This window comes from Pungitius pungitius, chromosome 7 (assembly GCF_949316345.1).
Source record: "Pungitius pungitius chromosome 7, fPunPun2.1, whole genome shotgun sequence".
Classification (NCBI taxonomy): Eukaryota; Metazoa; Chordata; class Actinopteri; order Perciformes; family Gasterosteidae; genus Pungitius; species Pungitius pungitius.
This window is the reverse complement of record NC_084906.1, coordinates 699,264-723,591: the sequence shown is the minus strand read 5'-3', so window position 1 is coordinate 723,591 and position 24,328 is coordinate 699,264. Positions and strand designations below refer to the sequence as shown.

Sequence of the window (24,328 nt, the reverse complement as noted above, 5' to 3'; positions counted from 1 at the left end):
GTTTCATTTACTCCATTTTAAAGGTCTTGTATAAACTGTAACTGATTATTATTTAGATGATGGAAACATCTGCAAATGATTTCCTCCATTAATCAAGTGATCATTGTTTGAATTCAGAAAATATTCAGTGAAACTGCCTTTAAGAATGGCATGAATTCACACCTTCACATGCTTGTACAACATTCATAGAAAGTCATGTGACGTGTATGATTGACGAGGTCAACTTTTTGAACTGTAAGGTAATTTATACAAAAACAGATGTTCACATTGTAATCCACCACTGATTAAAGCAAGGATTTACTAAACTGCTTCGTTAGGAGAAGGTTTAACCCTAAACCTTATTACATTTATGGATTAATTGTAATGAAAAGCTTTCCGTGTTCCTGCCGTAAAAGCGCGCCCTCTGGCGGATGAATCTGGGCGGTGCTGAGGCGGTGCTGAGGCGGTGCTTTGGCCCCGAGGACAGGCGGGGACGACGCACTTGTTCCTGGAGCTGTTTGACCGCGAAGGAGCCCGTTTGTCCGTCTCCGCCCGGGACAGCAGCTCGAAGCGGAGTGGCGACCTTCTCGTTTAGTCTCTCAACAACAACGTTACTTCCATATTACTCCAAACAATCCCTTCATCTTCAGACGGACCTATTTTTCTTTTCTCAAACTGTTCCAAACTTTCAGAACAGGTTGGAGTTTGGACCGTGAACAGAGACTCCTCCAGCGGTCCTCAGGTAAGAAAACACGCAATTTAAAGGTTAATTACATATAAATAATAACAGGTGGATTTATTGTTCCAGCTAAACACGTTTTTACCCCGTGAGTAAATCACGTTACTGCCGCTTTATCACACCGAGGAGAACGTGTCACTCTTTGTTATATTATATATTTGTTTTACGTGTGGAATGATGGAGGAAGTAAGAAAACATGACTCTCATCTATTACATGAGTCAAAATAGCAATTCTGCAGTGTAAGAATACAGAATAAAAATGTACTTTCATTACCAAAGTAGTCCTCATGTGGATGGACACAATGGTGCACTAACGTGTTTCCCTTTGTTCAGGTCAATGATCAGATCATCATTAACCATTTCCTTTGGCTACTATTTTGAGGAATTTGCCTAAAATTCTTGTTCTTTTCTGTTTGCATCAGTCTCAAAAACAGAAAAACATGCAACTGAAACTACACAAATAGATGTTTATCTATTTGTTAACTAACTAACACCATTTTCCACATTGTGGCAAACCACAGCCAGAAGGGACCAGCAGGAAAGTGAAGGGACAGGACAGGAGCCTCGCATAAAAAAACACATGTTCGTGTGTGTACTGGTGCATATGTTTGTATTATTTTAATGTTGAGTGGAGTATTAAGGGTCAGCCCTTCTACCGACTGCCACACAGTCTGACTACTAGTCGACGGGACAACATTGTGTTGTCACAATTAGCCACTTGTTAGAACCCCCCCCCCCTTTTCTCAAGACAGGGGAAAACCTCTCAGGCTTAAAGGCATTCTAAATACCCACTGACTCGGAGAGGGACCGCTCGTGCAAATATTTGTTCTCATTTCCAGGCTGCAGGAATCATTCCATCTTAGTCTCCAGCCTCGGGCCCTTGTTGGGGTCCGGCAGTTCTTCCTCTACGGCCACATGCACCAAGTGCTCCAGTTCCACAGACTCAAAATGAAGACCTGTTATTAAAGTCACTGCTGCAGCATCTGCAGCACATGCTCTGCTGTGCACTGAGATAAAACGCTTCCTCCAAAGCGTTTACTCAAAGATCTACTTTAGTTTTACTGCAGGATTGTTACTAATCAGGATTTGGTTTTGTTAGAAGCCAATGACCAAGACAGGTGTTTATTAGGTACACCAAGCGTGAACTGATATATTCAAGTGCTGTGGCCCTTTAATAAAATCCTGTCTCCATGAAGAATATAATACAAAAGATCTTTGTTTCTTACCAAAACATAAAGTCAACACATAAATATACAACTTGCAACAAAGGTGTACAACTACAACTTGGTTCACAAGTAAAGAAGTATGCTGCATAAACACTGGTGTGCTACAACCCCCTCCTCATTATAACTATTCACTTCACAAGTCTCCATATTATCAATTAAGTTTCATCAAAATCACAAACCGTTCAATTTAGTGACAGCTGAAGCACGTGCAAATGAATACACGTCATGTTTTTTCCATGTGTTTTTTTTTGTTTAATCCATTTTCTCAGGTATTTTTCAGCGGGGGGTTCGGGGCAGCAGGTCTTGACCCTGGTGTTGTTGGCCCGTGGGTCCCGGCCTGCGATGGGCACGGCCCTAATGGTTTTGACAGATGTGAGACATGTGACTGTTTGGCTGGAATTCCATTATGAGCAGCAGATGATAGAATCGCTGTGTTGTGGAGGAGCTGCGGCTGGGGGGGGGGGGTCTGTCATGTGACCTGTGACTCCAAACACCAAGCCTTCTGCACAGCACCCGTTGGGAAAGGAAATCATCTAATGAAGCTTCACCTCAGACTTTTAAAGATTGGGGTGATTAGTTGTCAACAGTTACATTATTTGTGGTTTCTTTTCAGCTATTTGACAAAAACAAGACAACTGAGGAGGGTCATGTTGGGCTTTGGAAATCACTCATTAACATTTTATAGACCAAACAAAACGAAAATGTGCAAGACAGAATCACAGAGTCTAGAGCTGCAAATAATTTATATTAGTAAGTGATTCATCTGTTAATTAATAAAATGCCCAATATCCCAAGTTAATGTCATCGAATGTTTTAAGTTCAAAACCCAAAGATAAATGTTTTTTTACAACTAAGAACCATCAGCATATTGCTGTACATTGTTTTGAGTTAAACTATTAATCATTAAAGTTCACATTACTGTCAAATGCTCCTTTTAGAAAATTCTTACTTTAATACAGTGGAAAAAATGTTTTAGGTTTTAACATTATTTAGTATTTAACGCTTGGATTCCTCTGCATCTGTCAAAGAGCCAGTTTGTGCTCAAAATAAAAATAATAATTGTACTTTTCCAAAAGTCACATCTTGGTCCGTCTCAGTATAATTTCATACACCGACAGTAGAAACGGACCTAAGACCCCTTTATCAACATTAAAGGACACCTGACACGGCTGAATCCACCTGATCTCCTGAAGCACACAGGGGCCCTTGTTTCATCCTCCCTGGACGGGGCCCCAGCCGTCCTTTCTTTTCTTTCCTTTTTTACGCAGACTCCATGGCAACATTGTTCCCGGGACGAGCAGCCTTGACTTCTGCCCCTCCTCCTCCTCCCAAAACAAAGGCTAAGAGTTATGGTGGGAGGGAGGGAGAGAAGGGGGGGGGGGGAGTATCGGGAGAGGAGGGATCGTGTGGGGGGAGGGAGGAGATGAAGTACCGAGGGAGGGAACACTGGGAAGGTGTCTCGGCTGGAGGCCCTGAGGCGACACTTCTTGTGCCCCTTGTGTCCCATAAAGGAGGGACGTCTCCCTCTCATGTCTCAGCGTCTCATCGTGGAAGCGTTAGAAACATAGAATAACACTTTGTTTTGACACTCGCTTTGAGATTCTTTTTGAATGGAGTGTGTTACAGATGATTCAGCCGAGCCCACCCTAAAAAAAGAGGAGTTAATAAAAGTTATGGTCAGCTTGACCTCTTGTATTAATCAGTTGCTTTACTACAAGGACTCTGCATTGTGTGTAAAGTTAGCAAAAAAAAGGTAAAAGAAGCATTGATGTTCGCTTTCTTTTGAATTCTGCACAACCTCCGATGTTTAATTTTTCCTCTTCTCTGAACAACATGCAGCGCCCTCCGTGTAGGGCTGTGGCAGACGGGTCAGCGCTAAGTCCTTTACGCCGTAGCCTTGCAATTCCCTCTGTTGGGTTCATAAGCAGAAAGAAAACCGGGGAAATGTTCCCTGGGGATTAGCAGAGTTGAAATGTTTGAACTCTGGCTGCATTGTGGAGGCTCCAGGACTCCTCCGCTCTGTGGGCAGGACAAGAAGGAACGTATTGTCCCCGTCCCGGCACTGACATCTCCACACGGAGTCCGACTTTTCTGGTTCAGAAACCTCGAAGCTTAAAGCCCTTCTTCTCATATTTATGTATTTCAGCAGTTGTAGTTTTAAATATGCTCATTTCTGGACTTGCTGCTATCTGTAAAACCTTCCTCTCCCTGCTGACACCAATAAACAGTTGTTCCATGCGGTTCCCTCATAAATCACACTCTTGGAAATGGTAAAACATTTACATTGTTCTGTTACTAAATGTCATTACCCATAGGTCCACGTAGCGGTGCTCATATCAGCGCCGTGCGATAACAGAGAAGGACTCACTGCCCACAAACTCGTTGTGTTTTGTTGGCTTCTGTTTGCAGTCGGGGACGTCTTCAAAGCCATGTTTGACAAGCAGCCCTACGAGAGTCCCCCCGTCTACAGTCCTCCCTTCAGCTCGCCCTCCAACAACGGCTTCGGCCCCCCTGCAGGCAGCTTCCGTGGCCCTCAGAGCGATTACAACGCGTACCCCCCCCCCCCGGGGTCCTACTACATCGAGGACAGGCCGCAACACTTCTACAAATGGCTGTCACCTCCGGGCATCATCAAGGCCATGATGGCGTCGGTGATCGTGTTGTGCCTGGCGATATTTGCCTGCGTTGCCTCGACGCTGATGTGGGACATGCAGTATGGGATGGGGATGGGGATGGGGATGGGCAGTGGATACGGTGGCAGCAGCTACGGAGGCTACGGAGGCTACGGAGGAGGCTACGGAGGAGGCTACGGAGGAGGCTACGGCAGCAGCTATGGCTCCTACGTCTCGCCCTACTCGGCCAAAACCACCATGATTGCCATGGCGGCCATCAACTTCATAGGGGCACTGGTCTTCTTCATTGCCACCTTCTCTAAATCCGACAGCGTGCACAGTAGGAAGTTCTTCCTGGTCGTCCTGATAAGCAGCATCATCATGGCTGTGCTGCAGGTGAGACTCTTTCTCATTGTAATCAGCTGATATTGAGGAAACATAAACATGGCCGTGGCAATGGGGGTTTCATTGGATTTATCTGGTCAATGGAAGAGAGCAAAATATTACGGAAAGGCCCATTTTGAGTAGAACATAGCGTAGATACCTTTAAATTTGTCTCAGAGATTGTTGACTTGTAAATGTTCTACGGCTTCAACTAACAGTGAAACATGAACAGTATTTTAATGTGTATGTTTGCAAAGAACTAAACTCAAGTGCATAATCTGAAACAAGAATATGTACGTATATGTATATATATGTTTAACTTGGTTCATATCTCAGTGTTCTATATGCTGACTTGGTTAAAGTACAGCTTCATACACATTTTCCTTATAAGATCACACTGTTAATATAGTAAGAACATACTAGAAAACTGTATAATACTGTATTCATCTAAAGATGAAACTGCGCTGGTCTTTATGGGATCTAATATGTTGATTTGATTTCAACCTTCTGTGCTTAAAAGAAGGTCTTTAGTTAAGAAAGACGTTGGCTGGACTTTCTCTTCATTAAACCCTCAATATTTGATTTTTATTTAAAATATCAGGGTTGTCTTTTCTATAATTAGTGTTACAGTGTTTTTGGTGTTGACTGTCATCAATGATTTGTTCCAGGGCATCATCAGCATCGTCTACATTGTCGGGGTGAACCCCATGGCCCAGGGAACCTCCAGTATGATGTACAACCCCATGTTAATGATGTGCCAGAACCTCTACCAGACCACCTACTCACAGATGGGAGGAGTGGGAGGCTTCCCCATGTACAACCAGTACCTCTACCACTACTGCTTTGTTGACCCACAGGAGGTGTGTACAAATAAATGGAGTCATTGGAATATTTACAATGGGATTTTAAATTGATTAGGCTGTATTTATTAAATACATTTTTCATTCGGAAGTTATTTTAAATTGGATAAGTAGTCAAGGACACAAAATACAGCCCAAAACACAAATCTCCTCAATGTTCTATTAGAGAGAGAAGCAGCAAACCTTAACATGTGTTACAATGTTTGCCATTGTTTTTTATTCCATCAATAATTCATTTTTAGATTGCATGTTGTTGTTAATGATTAGGTCTGTGCTCATAAAATGAATGTGGTGGAAATTCTTGTGTATCATTCACCAACTTTTTAAAAAATACGTGAAATGTGAGATAAATGTGTGCAGTGTTGTTTGTTCTGTAGACAGATCTACAGATGGTGCATTTTGCAGAATGTGTATTTGCGTAGCAGAATAAATCGCTCCAGGTTCCACGCTGATGCTCTCGCTCTTGCAGGGGATCGCCATGGCCTGTGGGTTCCTGGTTGTCGTTGCCTTCGGAGTCGCGGCTTTCTTTGCCCACAAGACGAGAGGGAAGATCTGGCGCTACGGCAAACCCAACATCTACTGGCAGGAGCCTCTGGCGGGCGGGAAAGCCTCAGAAGGCAGAGACGTGGAGGAATGGGTAAGAGACAACAGGACGTCAAAGTTTAATAAGAGCGGGTTTACATGGGATTTACAAAGAAAAATCACATTTCTGACCCCGCTGACCCCGAGGTGGGGCACAGCGTGCTGCCAAATGAACACAGAGGATCACAGAGGATTTAAATCCAGCCTGAAGAAAGATGATGGGACACAATATTCCCAGACGGGTCTGATTAGAGGATGGAACCAGACAACATTTGGACTTTAGATCACACCACACCAGGCTTCTTTTTTTCCAGGTTCTGTCTTCTATTTTAACTAAATTCCTTGTTTTCCATTTCCATTCTATGATTTGAGCTCAATTTGTTAGAGAGAACAGGTGTTGTCTAATGATGTGGTGGATGAATATGATTTACGAAATGATCTTTAAGTGAACAATAGTTATAGAGAAAAACAAATAACAGGTGCACACATTCCCCAGAGAGCAAACGGGATCTAATCTTTTAGGAAACTCAGATTTTGTGCCAGCACTGATGTCAAGTAGGTAAGGAGGGTTGGAAGTCCGTGAGCACCATGGTTTCCTCTGGCTGAGTCACTTTGTTCAGGGTCAGGGATTGTTTGCTCATGGACGACTACCTGGTTTCACTCTGAATAATAATTAACCTCCCGAGAAGATGATAAGCAAGCAGGCGGTTTCTAGGGGGACGGCCTTCTGGTTTTTAAGTGTCAACACCGCTCTAGTCACATGAGACCTGAGATATGGGTAAATGATTGACTCGACCTCCCACTTTCCAAATGATGCCTGTTTCATACAGGGAACAACAATGAGTTCACATCCAAAGCTCAGGTTTCATATTGTAATTGAGGGAGGTCGAGTTCCAATATTGAACAGAACTAATATTGCTGTTTTAGGGCAGTTGTCTTTGTGTAGAACATGGACACATGGAGTAGATGAGTCAAGTCTAGAGGGGATAATATGAGTGCTGGTAGAGTCTGGTAATGGAGCCATGCTCTTATTGGGGGTGCAGTGATGAGCACTGCTGCTACCTTCAGAACGCTGATCGCTCTTTGGTGGAAGATGTTATTCAGGTCTTTCAAGAATGAAAGCATGTTTTTCAGTATACTATCATACCTACTTTTTCTTCTGATCCTTTTCGTATCTTACTTATTTTATCTTCAGAACAAATGCAATGAACTGGGTATCTTTGTGTGGTCAAATTGAACTCATTTCACTCATATTTGTCTCACACAGCAGTTTCTCATTTTCTTTGCTGGCTGCAGTCTGCATCTGTGCCACAGAATGACTCATCAGGCCTGTGGAGACACAAGGCCGGTGACGGCCTGAGGCTGTGGTTGGTTTGAGGTTGGACCCGTCTCTGATGCTGAGCTCAGGGAGGCCTGGCATGCTCTGATGACCTCACACACTGGCTTCATTCAGCTGCTGCATGAGGTCATCAGAGTCAGTCTCTGCAGGCCTGTCAGTGTGCCAGAAACATCCTGCGCTGGTTTCAGTGATGCTGTGCATCCGGATAGAGAGTCAATGTTGTTTGAGATCAAACTATGACATTTTTAAAGCATTATACCGTGGAGCCATTAGAGGTGCTATGTGTTAGACCGGGCCTCATGCTTTGAATAACTACATATAATCCAATATGCTAATGTTCAACGATCCTGTAGCTTCAAGCTCTCTTGGTGCAGATCTACATCTTTGTCCTTGAGTGAAAGCAGAGTGAACGGAGACACATTTGACACAATGTCAAAACTTCTACTACTTCATTTTTTAAATGTTTTCTTTTGCTAAAATTAAGGTTATAACCGCCACACATTGCTCGTAAATATATTATTCAAATCCCCCGTCTTTGTGGCATTGTTATTTTCCACTTTCCACAGTTTGCCACTTAATAATAATAGTGCTGTTATAAATAGTTTCACCAGTTATTTATTCAACAAGGATTTCCGTTTTGATGACCTGATGAGTTCCTTTTTCTTATCAAAATGGATTTTGAGAGCGTGTTCATCATCTACGTAGCGTCAAACACACATTTCTTTAGTCATAAGACAACCTACAACTATGGGTCACAAATTAAGCTGCTTATCTACAGCTGAGCTGATTTACCAGACAGATTTGTCCTTACACATGATGAAGTCCAAAGTCGAGCGTGCTCTTGAGATCTGAAAACTGCAGCAGTCATTGCATTTTTTATTTTAAATGTCCGGCGCTGCTGCTCAATAAAACGTTCACAAAAGTCTCCCTCACTTTGCTTTGCTCCTTTCTTTCCACCTCTATATCCACAGCTTGGTCTCGCTGACTCTCCCCATCTTTGACCTGCTGCTTCACACCAGGTCGCTTTGCTCACACTCTGCCCTCAGGGTGCTTTGGTGCTTTGCTGCATGTAATGCAGTCTTCAAATAGGATTCCCCTGCAGCTGCAAGTACTCCACCCACCATGATTATTGTTTTTAGGGGGCTAGGCTGATGCTCCTGCACTGCGATTGCTCAGTAATGCACCACCCAAGTCAGCAGAAGGGTGAATATTTTTTGGGGGGGGGTTGTATTTAGTTTGGGGAGAGTACATTCTCACCTCTAAGCAGGGCTGGTTGTGAAGTGAATTATAGAAAAGTACAGCGAACGTAAATGATCCTTTTCAATTTTGGACCTAAATGCTTTGTGTTGATGTTTACTGGAACCATGGGGGGGGGGGGGGACAGAAACCCCCCCCGTCAGGCCTTCATTGTGAGCAATTTCCTCATGAAGTCTGAACTCACAGGAAGGACTTGAAAATACAGACAAATGGGAATTGATTTACATGACAGACTTTCTTTTTGGAGACAGCGAAGATGAACACATCTGTTCCAGGTGTTGATGAAGAAATCATTGGATCATTGATGTTTTTGGGTGTAGATTTAATATCCTCAAATATGTGCACTCTTGTTAAGCTGCGGGGTTTTTAAAAACAATATTAATGCTGCAAACAAAAGGCCATCTGTGGTAATTGGTCACAATCTCACAGTTTTTGGTTTATTTATTGTATTTCATCCTTTGTTTTTGTTGCCCTTTTACTGTAAAGCATGAAGAACCAAACAGAAAACCCTCTTTTCAGAAGTACAATTACACACCTGACTGTTCTTTCAAGGAGACAAATCGTGGTTTCTCTAACAGGATGCCAGTCTGCAGGCTGTTCTTTGTTGGGTTTGTTTGTGTTCGCTCAGTGGGTTTCCTTCTGTTTCCTCCCGGCTGCAGGTGAACAATGTGGAGGAAAGCCGCAGCGCTCAGGACGCCCCCCCCCTGCTGGTGTCCGAGAAGGGAGCCGGGCTGCTCAACGCCTCAGCAAACAGTGTCATCTTCTTCCCCCCGGCCAAGCTGGACAGCAGCTCCTACAACGAGGACACCTACGACAAGAAAGAGTGGGTAACCCGTAGCCTGAGCCCCCCCCCCCCCCCGTTTCAGCACAGACTCTAGAGGTATACATACGTGTTAGATGGAGTCTAGTTTGGCTGATTCAGGCCCCAGAACTCAAGATGAGTTATCAAAAATGTATTTATTTATGGACATATTCTGTGTCCAACATGGATACAGATATATAGCTGGATGGATGGATACAAAGATACGAAGCTGGTTAGGTGAATGGATCAATACAAGGATGGATACGTAGAATGGAGACATTGACTTCTTTTCTTCAGGTGTACAATAGCAGGAAAGATATTAGCTGCAACATTTAACTCTGTCAACTGTAGAGCAAAGATTTTACACAAATAATAAAGCGATATCTAATCACTGCTGGGTTTTAAAAGCCCATTAAAACGTATGCTGCGCTACTCACAATCTGAGCTGTGCGTGTGACCTTTGAACTCCTACGGGATCACTTTGTCTTGATTTCTCCTCATCTCCTTTGAAATCTCTTAGAACAGAAAAGGCAGGATGTCCTTGAACAAATGTATTTGCTTTTTCTTTAATGCTGTTTTGCATTTCTGGCCTCACGACTGTTGAAGAATGTTGGAGTGCTCAATTGTTGGCAGTTTTTTTCCCAAGAAGTTGTAATATCTGCGCTGCTAGATTTGGATTCCTCTGCAAATCCCTATAAATAAATGAGCGTTGAGCTGCTAAAGCCCTGTAACTGCTTTCTGGTCCCTGAGGGCCGTCCCCGTGGCACTAGAGCAACTTGTAGGGTTTTACAATCAATAATCCTCAGTGGTTCAAAGGGTTTAACTTCCTTCAGTCATCTGTCTGAATCACATTGCTTACTATTCATTTTATTGAGGCACTGTCTCATATTAGACCTTTAAATAAAGTGGTGTTATTTGAGTCATGATTGTGTCATTTCTTTATCAAGGCCCCAATGCCCTCAGGGAATGGGGGGCTTTCAGTGACCCATTGGAATTGTGTTCTTACTGAAATGCTATTTTCATGAAAAATGGTCTCTCATTGATGATTCCAGTGGAAGCCGATCATTGCTGAAGTTCTCATTTCTCTGTTTGCTGTCCTGCAGGTTCTCCGACAGGACCACCAGCAGACCATCAGAAGCCTTGTCCCACGGTGGAAGAACCAGCTCCAGCCCGTCAGAGGAGACCGGCGGACGCAAGCCCTCAGCAAACCGCGGCAAGAGACGCAGACGTAACCCGGAGCTGGATGAGTCTCAGTATGAGACGGAGTACACCACCGGAGGAGAGACGGGCAACGAACTGGACGCAGAAGAGTGGGAGAAGTAAGCATGATTAAAAACCCAAATGTTTCCTATCTCAGAACAAAGAATGCTCATCGCAGGTTCTCCCTCAGGACCAGACCCACATTCTTGGATTTAGATCAATTACTGTAAGCTCATGAAATCAGCCCACATTAGAGTGACATGATTTGCAGGAACATGCATCCTGAACATCTTTTGAATAGAAGTAGAGAACAGTAAATAAACAGATGCTCAAACAGCAAAGCTTGGAAAAGGCTTTGCTCTTTCTGCACTTCTCTGTCCAGTCCTTAATCCTCTGAGGCATTCAGGTTCACATGGGCTGCAGGAATAATGAGAATTGGGTCAAAGGTACAAAACATGCGTGTTGTTGTAGTTTAGTGGAAAGCAGTAATCTTTGACTGTGCCTTGACCAACTGGACTAAGAATTATTGAAATAGCACCTACACTATTTTTCATAGACGGGTCCGCTCCAGATGTTCAGTAGTAACCTGGAAACATGATTAAGGTTGTGCGGTGTGATGTCTGCATGCAGGAAGTGTTTCAGATGAGGTTTAACTCTGATTCTGACTTCTTCCCTCCTCGTCTTCCTCCAGCACGTACCCAGATATAACATCTGATGCTCAGCGCCAAGACTATAAGAGAGAGTTCGATGTGGACCTCAGAGAATACAAGCGCCTGTGTACTGAGATGGACGACATTAACGACCAGCTGAACAAACTCAGCCGGCTGCTGGACACACTGGATCACACCTCTGCCAAATACCAGGTCAGATTAATGCAGAGCTTACCACCTCCACTCAGGAGAAGGTGTGAGCCTTCGTCACAAATCAGGAATGCAACACGCAAGATAATCCCCTTTTTCACTGTAACTTAAATCAAGATCAGCAAGATGTCGTATAATGAAAGTTCTCCCATTCCCCAAGTATCAGATGCAGGTGTAAAATACATCATTCTTTTTCATAACATTTGTTTGTAATGTTTTCTTTGTGTGAATTCTAAATGAATTACAAAATATTATATTAATTATTGCGTAATACTAGGCCCTAACTGTGGAACTGCAGACTCAACAGTTCACATTTAAGTAGAAATGTTTTACACATTGTTAAAGTCAATTTAAACGCACCCATAACTTCTCGCATTATTATGATTCAGTTGTTGAGTCACAGCACAGATTAGTTGAACCAGATTTCATATCCAACATATTTGACCTTGTCTCGGGTTGTTGTTGGAACATCTCAGTCCTCTTTCCTCTATCAATGTCATTTACAGCATAACAGAAGAGATGCAATCAAACATTTCATCCTGCATGCACAAAACAGATGTAAAATGGAGATGTGACTCTTTTAACATTGTGACAGACACAGAATCCTAAAATGTTTCTTCCTCATTCTCCACAGGGTGTAGCAGATGAATACAACCAGTTGAAGGATCTGAAGCAGGTGAGCAGATAGTATTTTTATAAGTTAACACCCAGCTCAAAAATGTCACAGCATTACATTTTTATAGTATTCTTCACATAAAATCTCTTCACTAAACATTTTCCCTGAGAGTCTCTCATGGAGCATTGTTTTTAGAGCAGAAGATCCACCATTGTCATTGTCAGAATGGATAAATATGTACTGTACAGTTTAAGGTTATGAAGTTCTCTGTGCTCCGCAGACGCCCGACTACAGGTCCAAGAAGAGAGAGTGTCGCAGGCTGAGACTCAAGCTGTTCCACATCAAGCGCATAGTGAAGGTTTACGACAAGAAGCACTGATGGACTGATCAACACACTGAGACACACACCCATGCACTCCAAAAAACCACAAAGACTGTGACATGACCAAAGTTACTTCTTCCCCACACACACACACACGCGCGCATAGAGAGCATCAGATATGAATACTACTACTTTGTTTGTAGGAAAGTGCAGGGTGCTGAGCTGAAGCAAACACTTTCCTCTCGTGCGTGAGTCAGCATGACTTGTGGGGACCGGAGGGTGTGGTTTGGATTAAGGACATTTAAAAGTCACCTGACCTTCGGTCGCCTGTGATAACATTGTGATAACTCTCTGTGGCTGTTTGCTCTCCCACTTTTCATTGTTTCAGCTCCACAGATAAGCGGTGGAACAGTATTGTAGAGAACGGAGTTGTCTGGGAAACGGAGATTGTTTTGGGAGCAAAATCTTTGTCACATCTGAACTTTAGTTTATTTCTTTTCTAATTTTTTGTGTCGGCATTTGTAATATATTTTAACATTGGTAAAGTTGAAAAACTGCCCTTTGCTGGGACTTGGTGTTTTTACTTTCTTTTTTTGGTGTAAACCAATATTTTTATAGTGATTGACATTAATGCATTGAGACCAAAAATGGGACAAAGTCACAATGTCGCAGGACATTGTTGTTTTATATTCCTTTAATGAATTATTTTCATACTATGTACCAACAACAAATTAGATTCAGCAGAAATCTTAGTTCTGTTATTTGTACATGCTAAATACCCGTAGTGATTTAGTTAATCTATGCAAATGAGTAAAAAAAATCCTGACTAATTAATATAATGTTCGTTATCATGCAAGCTCCTCAACAAACTGGAAAACACTGTTTCTGTCATTGTCTATAAGCTACATTCATCTTTCCATTTTCATCTTTTCTTTGCCAATGAAAAACGATCCCCTGCTGATTCCATGTTGTCATTTTCTTGGGGCAAAGTGTTATGATCTAGTGGATGTTATAATGTTTTAATTATTCAGACACACTTTTGATTTCTCATGCATTTGTATTTTTACGAAGAACAATATTGTCATTTTAAAAACCCTTTGCGAGCCATTTATTTTTGTACGGATTTATTGTCTTCCATGCTATTATAAGACCATTTTTTGTAACTGTATACTTGCAAAAGGTATGATGTCTAAAAAGTACTGAGTTCAATAATAATAAACATTTCTAATTCTCTTATAATGAGATGAACCAGTCTTTTATTGTAATGTTTGGTGATCAGCAGACAGCTTCGTGTATCTGCAGTGAGCGTCCAGCAGGGGGCGCAGGAGGACTCCAGGGACCCGGATGCACCCACTGTCAGCCAAAGGTAAGCTGCTGCTGCCCTCTTTTGGTAAAATACTCTCTCTCTCTCTCTATGGGTTGGTTATTGATCTCTCCACCTGAAATTTCTCAACAGCAGGATCAAATGTTTATTTATTACTGTATTTTACATTGGACAACGTTTTTTTTTTGATCAACCAAGAGGATTTTTACAGATGTGTGTGCAGTGTCTTAATGTCTCAAAGACTTCAGTCATCTACAGAGAGTTTGTACATTTTTTATTATATCTCGTAATGCAAAAATAAGCATTGGTATGAACTTACTTTTCACTTTTTACGTACGGCATGGTCAAAGCATGCTTTATTTAAAAGTGAGTTTAAATTCCAACAAATAACACGAAGTTAGCTGTTGATACGCTATTTGACGGTATCAGAGATCCTTTTAGGTCTTTTTTTTGGAATAAAAAATGTTTTACCAAAAACACATGTTGTCCCCTTGTCTTTTCTTTCAGTCAGATAATTTGGCAATAAAACTATTTGTCACGTTGAACACTTGCGTGACTGCATAGTACCGTTTTATCTCAGAACCAACAAACATAATCAACTTTACAACATTTTAAAACGTACAGAGTACCTTGCACAAGCATAATAATGATCTGAAAGTGACGTCTGACCTCTTTAGCCTGTGCTTTCACACACTGCTTTTAAAAGGGGACCTGAATGTGAACATAAATCTCCAGTTTGCTGAGATCGACTGAGGTCACTTGAGAAGTGTTTCACTTTCTGTGAATGATTTGGCAAACTTTGGGTGTCCTATATTCAAATATATTGAAGAGACATGTCTACAGGGGACTTTTAGTGTTTAAGGTTTTTATGACAAAGACACCTTCATCCCTTTATATTTATCTTTAGCACATCAATATACAATATCTGTCTTTGATGTATAAAATATGAGGTAATAATGTTTGAGACGGGTGTGACTGAGGAGCCAGGAGTACATTCCCCACTTCCTGTTATATTGTGTAATCTACCATAATAAAGAAAAAGCTCTAACATTTTAGGAAGCACCATATTTTACTGCTTATCTGCTTTATTATATTTGCCGAGCTGCTCAACCAGAAGAGACTACGGAACGATACAATAATCCAGCACATCGTAAAACAGTGTCACAGTTTGGTTTCTTGTCGTGTTTTATTTTGTAGTTTTCATGTCTCTTGTATTCCTGGGTGACTTCACTTCCTGCCTTGTCCTGTCTTCCCCTGTGATTGTCTGCCGTGCCTGATCGTTTCCACCTGTGTCCAATCACCTGCACCTTGTGTGTTTAAGCCCAGTGAGTCTCTTGTCTTGTGTGGAGTCATTACATGTCAACGTTCATGTGTCAAGTAAGTCTGTGTGTTCAAGTCCAGGTCCCTGTGTTTTTGTCTGTTTGGTTTTTGCCTCCTTCCTGTCCTTTTTTCAGTTGGAGTGATTTTGATTTAGAGTTTTTGACTATTAAAGTCCTTTTATTTTTTCATTAACTCTGCGTCTGAATCCTCCCTCCTTGCCCCCGCACCCGCGCTCTGACAAACATGTCGTTTTTTCCACCTCAGGTTTGGATTAAACAAAGAATACAGCGGGGTAGTTAGAGATTATTGATTTTGTTTTCTTTGAACAGAACCCGGCTGGCTGTTTTACCCGGTAAAACGCATCCTCTAATTATGCAAGAAAGTTGGTGTAGTTCCCAAAATGTTGAACTTTTACTTTAGTTACAAAAGAAGTAAATGTTTTGTATACAAAGCACGTCGTATAATATGCAATACGATGCCCATGCCTGTTGTTTTAATGCCGTGTTACTTTTCAGTCTTAGATTCCATTCCACAAATATAAAGTTGAACAAGGTAGTTTGATCTGAACAACACGTCTCAGATGTGAAGTCGTGCCTCAAAGTGTGTTCAAACCGAGTCACATTAGGGATGATGTGGGAAGAGGTAGTACAGGCACATGGCCTCATATTAGAGCCTGATGTTTAATTAAAGCCCTGTGATTTCTTTTTCCAGTATCAGATGGAGAGAGATTAGATGGAGGTCAAAACCGACAAGTGCTGCAAACATACATACGTGTGTGTGTGTGTGTGTGTTCATAACATTCAGTTTGTACCTAGTATGTCATCTTTGTGAGCGCTGAATCAAATCTTATCTCTGTTTGCCTCCCTCTGGTGTCGGCTGGATTCACTGTCCCGGTACGTAAGGCCAGCTGATGGAGCTCCCTGAAAGCTGCATGTCTCGAATCAGGGTCTCGATGGGGGTCTTTCCCACCAGCCGCATGAAGAAGAGTTGGGAGATGAGGTTGGCCGGCACGGCCCGCAGAGCCGGCAGGCGCAGCAGCAGGCGGCCGAAGCGCTGAGGCTGGTTGGGGTACTGCGACCTCTCGTACTCCGTCAGCGCCACCTGGGCCTTCTCCTGCAGGGAGTCTACATGGGCCGGGTCTGTCAGGCCGCACGCATCTGTAAGGCGCCAAAACAGGAACATCTCAAATTTGAAATTTAAGTTCCTGCTTTACCTCCAATTTTGGTTCCTTTAAAAAGCATAGTTCTAAATCTTTGGTAAAGTATGAGGAAATGCTTTCTTGTTTGAGAAGATCCCCCTTTTACAAATATTAAGGTACATCTTGCTAGCTTAGCTTAGCAGAAAGACTTCATGCCTGCCTAACGGTAGTAAAATCTGCATACCAGCATCATTGAAAAAGTTATTTCACTTTGCAAAAATAGTGATATAACCCCTGTTGAACGACAGTTCTTCGTTGTTTGACTTAATTTTTGTTTTTGTTTACAGAATCAATGCGAAGCTTTAAATTCAATGGGCTTAGAAGTTGTAACCACCTTTGCATATTACTCACGGCAAGTGAATAACATGTCAAACTATTCTTCACAGGAAATCACCTCTCTCTCTTCTGCTTCAGTGAGGTCAGAGGTCACATTCAGTCAAGTCAAAGGAGCCCTAAAGCTAAAGGGGATTCAATGTCTGACTGGCCCAGAAAACGAGACCATGACTAATGCACCAAACAGACAGTTTCGTTCTGGTTGTCCTCAAAGACCCATGAGATCAGTTTACAGCAGAGACGTCCAGTTACTTGAGCCTTGCAACCAAAGCAGACGTACCAGGTGAAAAGAGTGCAATGGCTTTGAGGCAGCTGTACTCGGCTGAGTCCACCTGCAGTCTGTTCAGCTTGTCCACCTGGTCCTGAAACACCCTGACCTGGTCCATGAAGGACACCACGCGTTCAGCAGACATGGGAGACGAGTGGAACCCGGCAGCGGCCAGCAGAGGAGCCATGTGTAGAGGCAGAGCGGACTGTGCTGCGTTCAGAATGAAGAGCTCGCTCCAGCTCAGCCTCAGCAGCGCCACCTGCACAGGTAATGAACAGAGGATGAGGCCCAGTGGACACTTTGGTAGATGGCTCTCTTGTATTCAAGTATCTCATATATGTAAAGGGGACCCAGTATGCCAAGGAGCTAAATGGAATTCATTCCTAAATAATTGCATTATTTTTTCTTATAAATCTGGAGGTGAAGATACCAAAAGGTAAAAATAAAGAGAAATTGTTGTGCTGCATGTAGTGAAGGAATAAGCAAAGGTTTTGCAGTGAGCTGTAATTAGCACTGAAACCGTAAAGGTGCTTAAGAAAAACCTCTTGACTCGCCTGCTCCGACACCGGAAGTTCTGGAAAGTATGGGATGTTCCTGGCCCACTCAATGGTGCTGAAGAGGAGCCGGGCAGCCAGCTCACAGATGCTGTCGATGCCCATGACGGAGGCTCCGCTGGCAGGCGCCTGCATCTGGGCCGGGCCGTACGGGTTCACGTAGCGGCTGCTGGGGTACGGCTCGGCCCGCAGCAGCTGGGAGATGAGCTCCGACACGGGCTGCCCGTTGAAGTAGTCCGCCCCCATGTGACCCGGCCCCGCACCTCCGACCCCCCCGGCCAGGGAGTTGGGACTCACACCTGAGTGAGATGGAGGGATTCGGCCTCTCTGGACTGCTGCAAAGTAACCGGCGACAGAGTGAAGACCTGCAGCGTCCTGGTGGGGGTTTTCTGCTCTTTCAACCACTTGGTAAGTTGTAGTGTTTGACATTTTTCATTCATTCACTCTTTGAAGTCCTAAATGATCTTGTATTCATGGCCTATATCTTGACGTGAGGTGTCAGAGGTTAATGGGCAGCTGCCCCCCCTCAACCAAACTTTAATGGACACCTCTGGATGTTTTGAATATTGATGAATTGTTTCAAATGCTTAAACCTCCCTTAAGGAAGCGAGCGTGTGGTTAAAGGAGTGAAGGCGTTCCCATCTGGTGTGGAATGTGATGTGGAACCCGCCTGCGTCATGGGCCCGAGGTCAGCGTGCTTCATTAAGAACCGGGCTCAATATAACCGCTGGCAGACTGTACATTATGTATGGCACAGAGGCTCGTGGTGTCCACTGACACTGACTGAAATACAAGAGCCGTAATAAACAACACGAGTACAATTACAAATGCTTTTTAAATAGTTTGTGATGTGCTAATGAGGGTAGGACTGCTGGAATGAAAGTTATTAGTTACATAGAAAATAGAATCATCTGTTTTTACTACCGATCAGCCTTGGAGAAATTATGCAGATGATGATGGATATGGACACATCACGTAAACAGACTCCGATGCCTCATGGAGCTACGGGTTGACAACATGCTTTGGTTGACTGTATAAATATTTGGCTTAAAACACTGGCAAATGTCGGTGGGTTTTTCTGTTGAAAGGAGCCTCTCTGCACATCACGCATTTGTGTTTTTTCATGCAGAAGGTTGAACATGAATCAACCATTTGTTGGTTTTAAAGCAGAGGATTTTCTTATGCCGGTGTGAGGGCTCTGGACCAGTGGATGTTGTGTGTGTACAGATTCTAAAGCCCTTTGTGAACAAAATGAATTTAACTCAAATTTGCTCGGATGCCGCCCAGATAAAAAAATGCTTCTCATAATCAATCCTTCCCAAACAACAAAGTACTGTATAGTCAGTACTTTGGGGGCTTTTAGCTACTTGGGCGCAGCCCAGCAAGCCGTAAACATAACACTGACATGCGGTATTATTGCAGTCTGCACCAACTCTGAGGGAAACATTTGTCATTTGATGACTGCAATGATCGCTATTTGGTCACAAGCTGTGAAAAATGCAAACAAACATGCTAAATGGTTAATAGTTCACAATATTATTTTAATATTTTCCCAGCATCACAAATATTCTGGAAAGTTAATTAGTGAATTAGTGCAGCTGTAGAGGACCTAAACCTCAGTATCTGAACCCCTTTGGCATGCTGTGTAATGCATGCTGTGTAATGCATGCTGTGTAATGCATGCTGTGTAATGCATGCTGTGTAATGCATGCTGTGTAATGCATGGCAGAGCTTTGATACCTTCTTTGCGCATTCCTACACGGAAACATTTCTTCAGGCGACAGTATTGGCACTGGTTGCGGTGATGCTGGTCAATTTGGCATTCTCGATTTGATCTGAACAAAGGGGAAAGAAATGTTTACGCCACGACACAGTATTCAGGGTGGACAGCACAGTAGGAAGGGAAATACAAATGAAAATGTGCTTGGTGAGTTTCTGGTAATGATAACATCTTCGTCCCCCCCCCCCCCCCCCCCCCCCCACCTCATTGACCCTTATGGTGAGTGAACTGCTGTGGCTGTGACCTTTGTAAATCATCAGCCTCACACACCCTTGTTTTGCCTCTTCACAGCAGAATGAAGTCTGCCAACATTTCAACGAGAGGGTTTTCCAGGCGGCTGCCTGGAAAGACGCCTCCAGGTCCTCGTTGTGTGGAAGAAAGCACTCGGGGGGCCTCACTGGGGGCACAGCGCTGAGTTGCAGCATTGGTTTCTCGCGGTGAAGAATAAAGGGAATGTTGACCTTCTGCGGCAATCCATCCTCACGTCACTGACCTTCAGGGCTTTCCTTTGTTTTCTTACCCCCCCCCCCCTGTGACCCCGTTTGTGAGACATACCCAACGCTGAGTGAGGAAGGGCCAAAGGTGCCGTGTCTTTTCATGAATATGAATGTCAAAATAAACCCGGTACATCTGGCATTTAGAATGAACTGTGTGACGACTGACATTAACATTTACAAAACACACTAATGTAGTTGTACACATACACAGGGAGATCTGAAGTGTACATTTTTAGTAATCGATTACATCGTTTGGCATGAAGACATTTCTCATTACGGTGTTGTTCATTATCGGTCAATTCCCAGACCAAGTAGACAAGACAAATACCTTAATAACATTACTATCTGTTGACAACCACGTTTTAGAGTGCGCTACTAACAGTTTGTGTTACCAGAAGTGTCGGTAAGTGTAGTACAGGAACAGCAAGTAAAATAGATCGTATAGATGTGTCTTTACCTCCAGTACACACACAACACGCCCCAGAAGGCCTCACCTGCACGAATAGTTGAGGTTTCTTCTGATGCTCCTCTTGAAGAAGCTCTTGCAGCCCTCGCAGGTGAACACACCGTAGTGCTTCCCGCTGGACTTGTCCCCGCACACCACACAGTCCACCACGCAGGCCTTGTCCTCGTCCCCGACCTCGATGTCGCTGCTCCCGGCCTGAGGCGAGCCCTCCTCTTCCTCTCTCCTCAGGTAGACCTTCTCCCCCAGTCCGTTAGTGTCCCTGTTGGGGTTTCCCCATCCCCCGCTCACCATGGCCATATTCTCTGAGACACGCAGCCCTCAGAGCGGATCATACACAGACCCGCCCCGTCCCCCCCCCACCCCCCCCCCCCCCCAGCCTCCGACTACCCTTTCGGTGTGAAAACTGATCGCAGATCACAAAACGGCTCCAGACTTGTATTAAAAGCAGTTTTGTTTCCCCCAAGAAAAATCAAAAAGTGGGATTGAAAAGTTGTTGTCCAGGACTGTGTTGACCTTTCTGCCCTTTGCTGTCGGGTTGTAACGACCTGGAGGTCCTTCCCAGTGCCGTTTTTTAATCTTGCTCTTACTTAATCCCTCTTTCACCCTTGTGTTCTGTGCCCTGACCTTCAATCAATGGCTCCCGAGTTCAGAGCAAACTTCAGACACACATGGAGTGGTTCAGAGTTCAGGCAGGAGAAAAGGGTGCAGCCTCCTTCTTTTCACTGGAAACAATAAATTACACTTTGACTCCTTCTCCCTTTCTTCCTCCCTTCCACTTTCCCTCTACATCTCCCCCACCTGGAGGAAGGTTAAAAAAACACCTTACCTTTCCCTCTGCATAACAATTACGCAACAAGAAAAAAGAAGTCACCGTCCCAATGAACTCAGTGCTCGGTGTCTTTCAAAGGGACAAGTGGAAGGAAAATAGAGCGCCGCTCGCCTGCAGGCGGGGGTTAAACTGCCCTCTCCTCCAATTCATAAACTAGTCCAACCAGTTCCTCACGTGCGGAGGTGTTATCTGCAGATCTGAGGCAGTTCCAGTCCAGACGCACTCTTGACTTGTCGGGGGCTGTTGTAGCTGCAGAGGTGATCAGGGTGGAGAGGAAAAAGTGTCATTGATTGCCCGTTTGAATCAGCTTTTAAATGTGATGCGTATCTCGTCCAGGAGGAGCTTCTGCACCCTGTTAAAAAGCCCAAAAGATCCAGCTGAATCTGTTCCACGCTGAGAAAGACTCCTTTCACGTGTGGGATGAAGTCTTTGTGCTCCCTGCAGCTACAAAGTTCATCAAACACGTCCTGCCCTCCTGCGTCGGGTCTCTTCACCGTGTCTGTGGTGTCAGAGGCTCAAATGTCACAAAAACACAGCAACAAGCCAAAACAAAAGCAGAGTTGAGAAATTCTCCCCCCCCCCCCCCCCTCGAGGGCTGTTTTGTGAGTGCGTCCAGCAGCAACAGAGCCTCTCCAGGCTCCCCTGGGCGACCCGGTCCACTGTCCACTCTTTCTGTCCTCGTCCTGCAGGAATAAATTAGGCAAAGAGGCGCAGGGAAAGCGTCGCTGGTCGACCTCTTAGTGAGAGCCTCCTCTTCTCCTCCTCCTCCTCTCAGCCCGTCTCTGTGCCTCCCTCCTTTAGGGAGAGCGAGCGTGTGTCTGTGTGCTGAAGGGATTTGACACTGCTATTCAAGCCCTGCCGTTGCCATGGCACCGGATGCCTTATAAGGCCAGTGAAGTCAAAGAGCACGGAGTGGGCTGCGGTCACACACACACACACACACACATTGAAAGAATGCCTGGCTGCCTGACTGGCTGCCTGTTCCCCCCCCCCCCCCCCTGACCCCGAGCCAGCGTGGAAGCAAAGGGGGATTTAACCCCAACACTGCCGTAAGACAAAGGAGGGGCGGCGGCGGCGGCGCATGGCACTCGCTCTCGTGTTCTACACTTCACTCTAATCCCAAAGAATTTCTGGGACTTTGCTGACCCAATAATAACAGGGAGGGCCTGTTGTTGTTGAGCAACTTGTCAAAGGTTATATGATACGCCGCCGGCTCCTTTTCACACCTGCTGCACACACTCACTGGTCTTTGTGGAAACGCGTCCTGCATGACTGTGTCGACTCGGTCCCCACAGTAACGCCATGCGTACTGCATAGTCATCATTTATGTCCAATCTCAAAACGATGAGATGAGGTTTAGCATTCTACACTGTGTGTAGGGAGGGAAGGGGGTGGGTGGAGGTGGGTGGAGGTGGTGGTCTAACTAACGACTCCATGTTTTAAGATTTCCCTCTAATGAAGCTTGGCATTCTCCTTTGTCAATGACCATCAGTCTGAAGAAATATATCATACAAAATAGTTTTTGTAGCTCTTCATCTATTTATTGACACGAGGGGGAATACATGGAGCTGAACTCTCACAATAACAATTCCCTGGAGATTCTTTTTATTATTATTGCTTACAAATTCAACATCAGTTTACGCCTTGCTGTAAAGTTTCCTCTTCAGGTTGATCAGCCTTAATCCAGCCATCACTTCCAAACCCTTCCAGCATGGCTCAGTAAACTCTCTGTAACACAATGTTTTACAGGAATCCCCCGGGATGACAAAACATTTTGACCTTGTGTAGTTCGACGGAATGTTTTGCCTCACAGAAGATTCACGAACGTCAAAGGAGCCAAAAGGTAAAAGTTGATAACAAGGCGGGGGGGTGGACAAGAACTTCTTCTTCTCCTGCCATGTTTCATGTCACTGACGTTAAATTGAACCTTTTTGAATGTGAACAGAAGGTAACTGTAACCCACATCCGTCACAGCAAGACTCCTTGTGCTTGGATAGACCCTTTGTTTGCTTAAGAGGTCGAGCTAAGCTGCTGTCATTTTAATTACCAGCCTCTGTGTGTATTAGTTGAGGTCAGAAACATTTGTAAAGATGTTGTTGAGGAACATCTTTAAAGATTCCTACTGTATCAATACATATCTGATGTCTAACTAACCGTTCTTTTGCAGTGTCCAGTAAGCAAAATGAAACCTGGAATTTATTTTGCGTTACTTAAATGTTCCCCCGAATGGCTACAGATTAAAAATAAATTATGTGTGTAGCTTTTCTTGTGAAATATTATTATTTCATATGAATTTGACTTGCTGTTATTGACAAAGTGTGTTGTAAAGTAAAGTATAACACAGTAAGTCAAACATAACAGGACTAAATGAGTTAAATGTTGGAGGGAAAACAAATTCATGGTTAAAAGGAGACAAATTCCAGTAATTTACAGTTCTATATAAATATCAAATCATTTAATCTAGTTTTATCTTGTAAATGCTACTTTTAGGAATGCTGAAATACAACGGATATTGTGAAAACCAGGTGAAAACCATGTTTGCAGCTACAGCGTTAGTGTGTGGGGCTTTTTCACACACTGTGTGTCTGAGGCCGAATGTTCATGCCCCCTTGTGCATGCATTTAAATAGTATGTGCCTTATATATCTAGGTGTTAATGTGTGTGTGTGTGTGTGTTCTTTGCTCTTTGAACTGCAGGTCAGGAATGCAGTTGCTCTCAGCGTGAAGTCAACTGTGGCGAAGTCTGTACATTCTCAACACAGTCGGGAGTCCAGAGCCACCAGAGAGAGGCAGAGAAACCTCCATCACACTCACCTGAACACACACACACACACACACACACACACACAGAGATATGCTGCCTTCTTAAATGGTATGTACACACAGGTTTAACCAGCTGAAGTCCTGCAGGTTGCTTCTTTAATCTCTTTACCTTAAATCAAGAGACTTGGGTCTTTGTATCTGTATTTGTATATTTGTACC

At 43.8% G+C, this 24,328-nt stretch overlaps 2 protein-coding genes and 1 long non-coding RNA gene across 4 annotated transcripts; 2 read left to right on the top strand and 1 right to left on the bottom strand.

Moving 5' to 3' along the window:
• Positions 1-456: 456 nt before the first annotated feature.
• On the top strand, positions 457-13,388 carry LOC119216405 (occludin). The gene is made up of 9 exons (XM_037469204.2): positions 457-721; positions 4,354-4,952; positions 5,609-5,800; positions 6,270-6,437; positions 9,638-9,801; positions 10,884-11,099; positions 11,672-11,843; positions 12,475-12,516; positions 12,737-13,388. The coding sequence occupies exons 2-9, from the start codon at positions 4,374-4,376 to the stop codon at positions 12,833-12,835; spliced, it is 1,632 nt and encodes a 543-aa protein (XP_037325101.2). The 5' UTR covers positions 457-721; positions 4,354-4,373; the 3' UTR covers positions 12,836-13,388.
• Positions 12,518-20,859, bottom strand: LOC119217221 (nuclear receptor subfamily 2 group F member 6). Of its 2 annotated transcripts, none has more exons than XM_037470703.2 (5): positions 20,547-20,859; positions 19,516-19,610; positions 17,776-18,110; positions 17,234-17,480; positions 12,518-16,579 (listed from the first exon to the last, which is right to left on the bottom strand). In XM_037470703.2, exons 1-5 carry the CDS (start codon positions 20,813-20,815, stop codon positions 16,305-16,307), a joined length of 1,221 nt encoding a protein of 406 aa, XP_037326600.2. In that variant the 5' UTR covers positions 20,816-20,859; the 3' UTR covers positions 12,518-16,304. The 2 variants fall into 2 exon arrangements, with proteins under 2 accessions (XP_037326600.2, XP_037326601.2); XM_037470704.2 differs by having other exon boundaries at positions 17,776-18,107.
• LOC134132160 (uncharacterized) lies at positions 18,060-24,190 on the top strand. Its single transcript, XR_009956686.1, has 3 exons — positions 18,060-18,183; positions 23,097-23,190; positions 24,044-24,190. It is a non-coding gene; the product is annotated as an uncharacterized LOC134132160 (long non-coding RNA).
• The last annotated feature ends 138 nt before the right edge of the window (positions 24,191-24,328 follow it).

Coding starts and splice junctions, on each gene's coding strand:
- LOC119216405 (XM_037469204.2), top strand. CDS start 4,374: ATGTTTGACAAGCAGCCCTACGAGAGTCCCCCCGTCTACAGTCCTCCC. Junction 6,438..9,637: donor GCAGAGACGTGGAGGAATGG/GTAAGAGACAAC, acceptor TCCCGGCTGCAG/GTGAACAATGTGGAGGAAAG. Junction 12,517..12,736: donor AGTTGAAGGATCTGAAGCAG/GTGAGCAGATAG, acceptor TGTGCTCCGCAG/ACGCCCGACTACAGGTCCAA.
- LOC119217221 (XM_037470703.2), bottom strand. CDS start 20,815: ATGGCCATGGTGAGCGGGGGATGGGGAAACCCCAACAGGGACACTAAC. Junction 19,611..20,546: donor AACCTCAACTATTCGTGCAG/GTGAGGCCTTCT, acceptor CCCTTTGTTCAG/ATCAAATCGAGAATGCCAAA. Junction 17,481..17,775: donor AACTTCCGGTGTCGGAGCAG/GCGAGTCAAGAG, acceptor TTACCTGTGCAG/GTGGCGCTGCTGAGGCTGAG.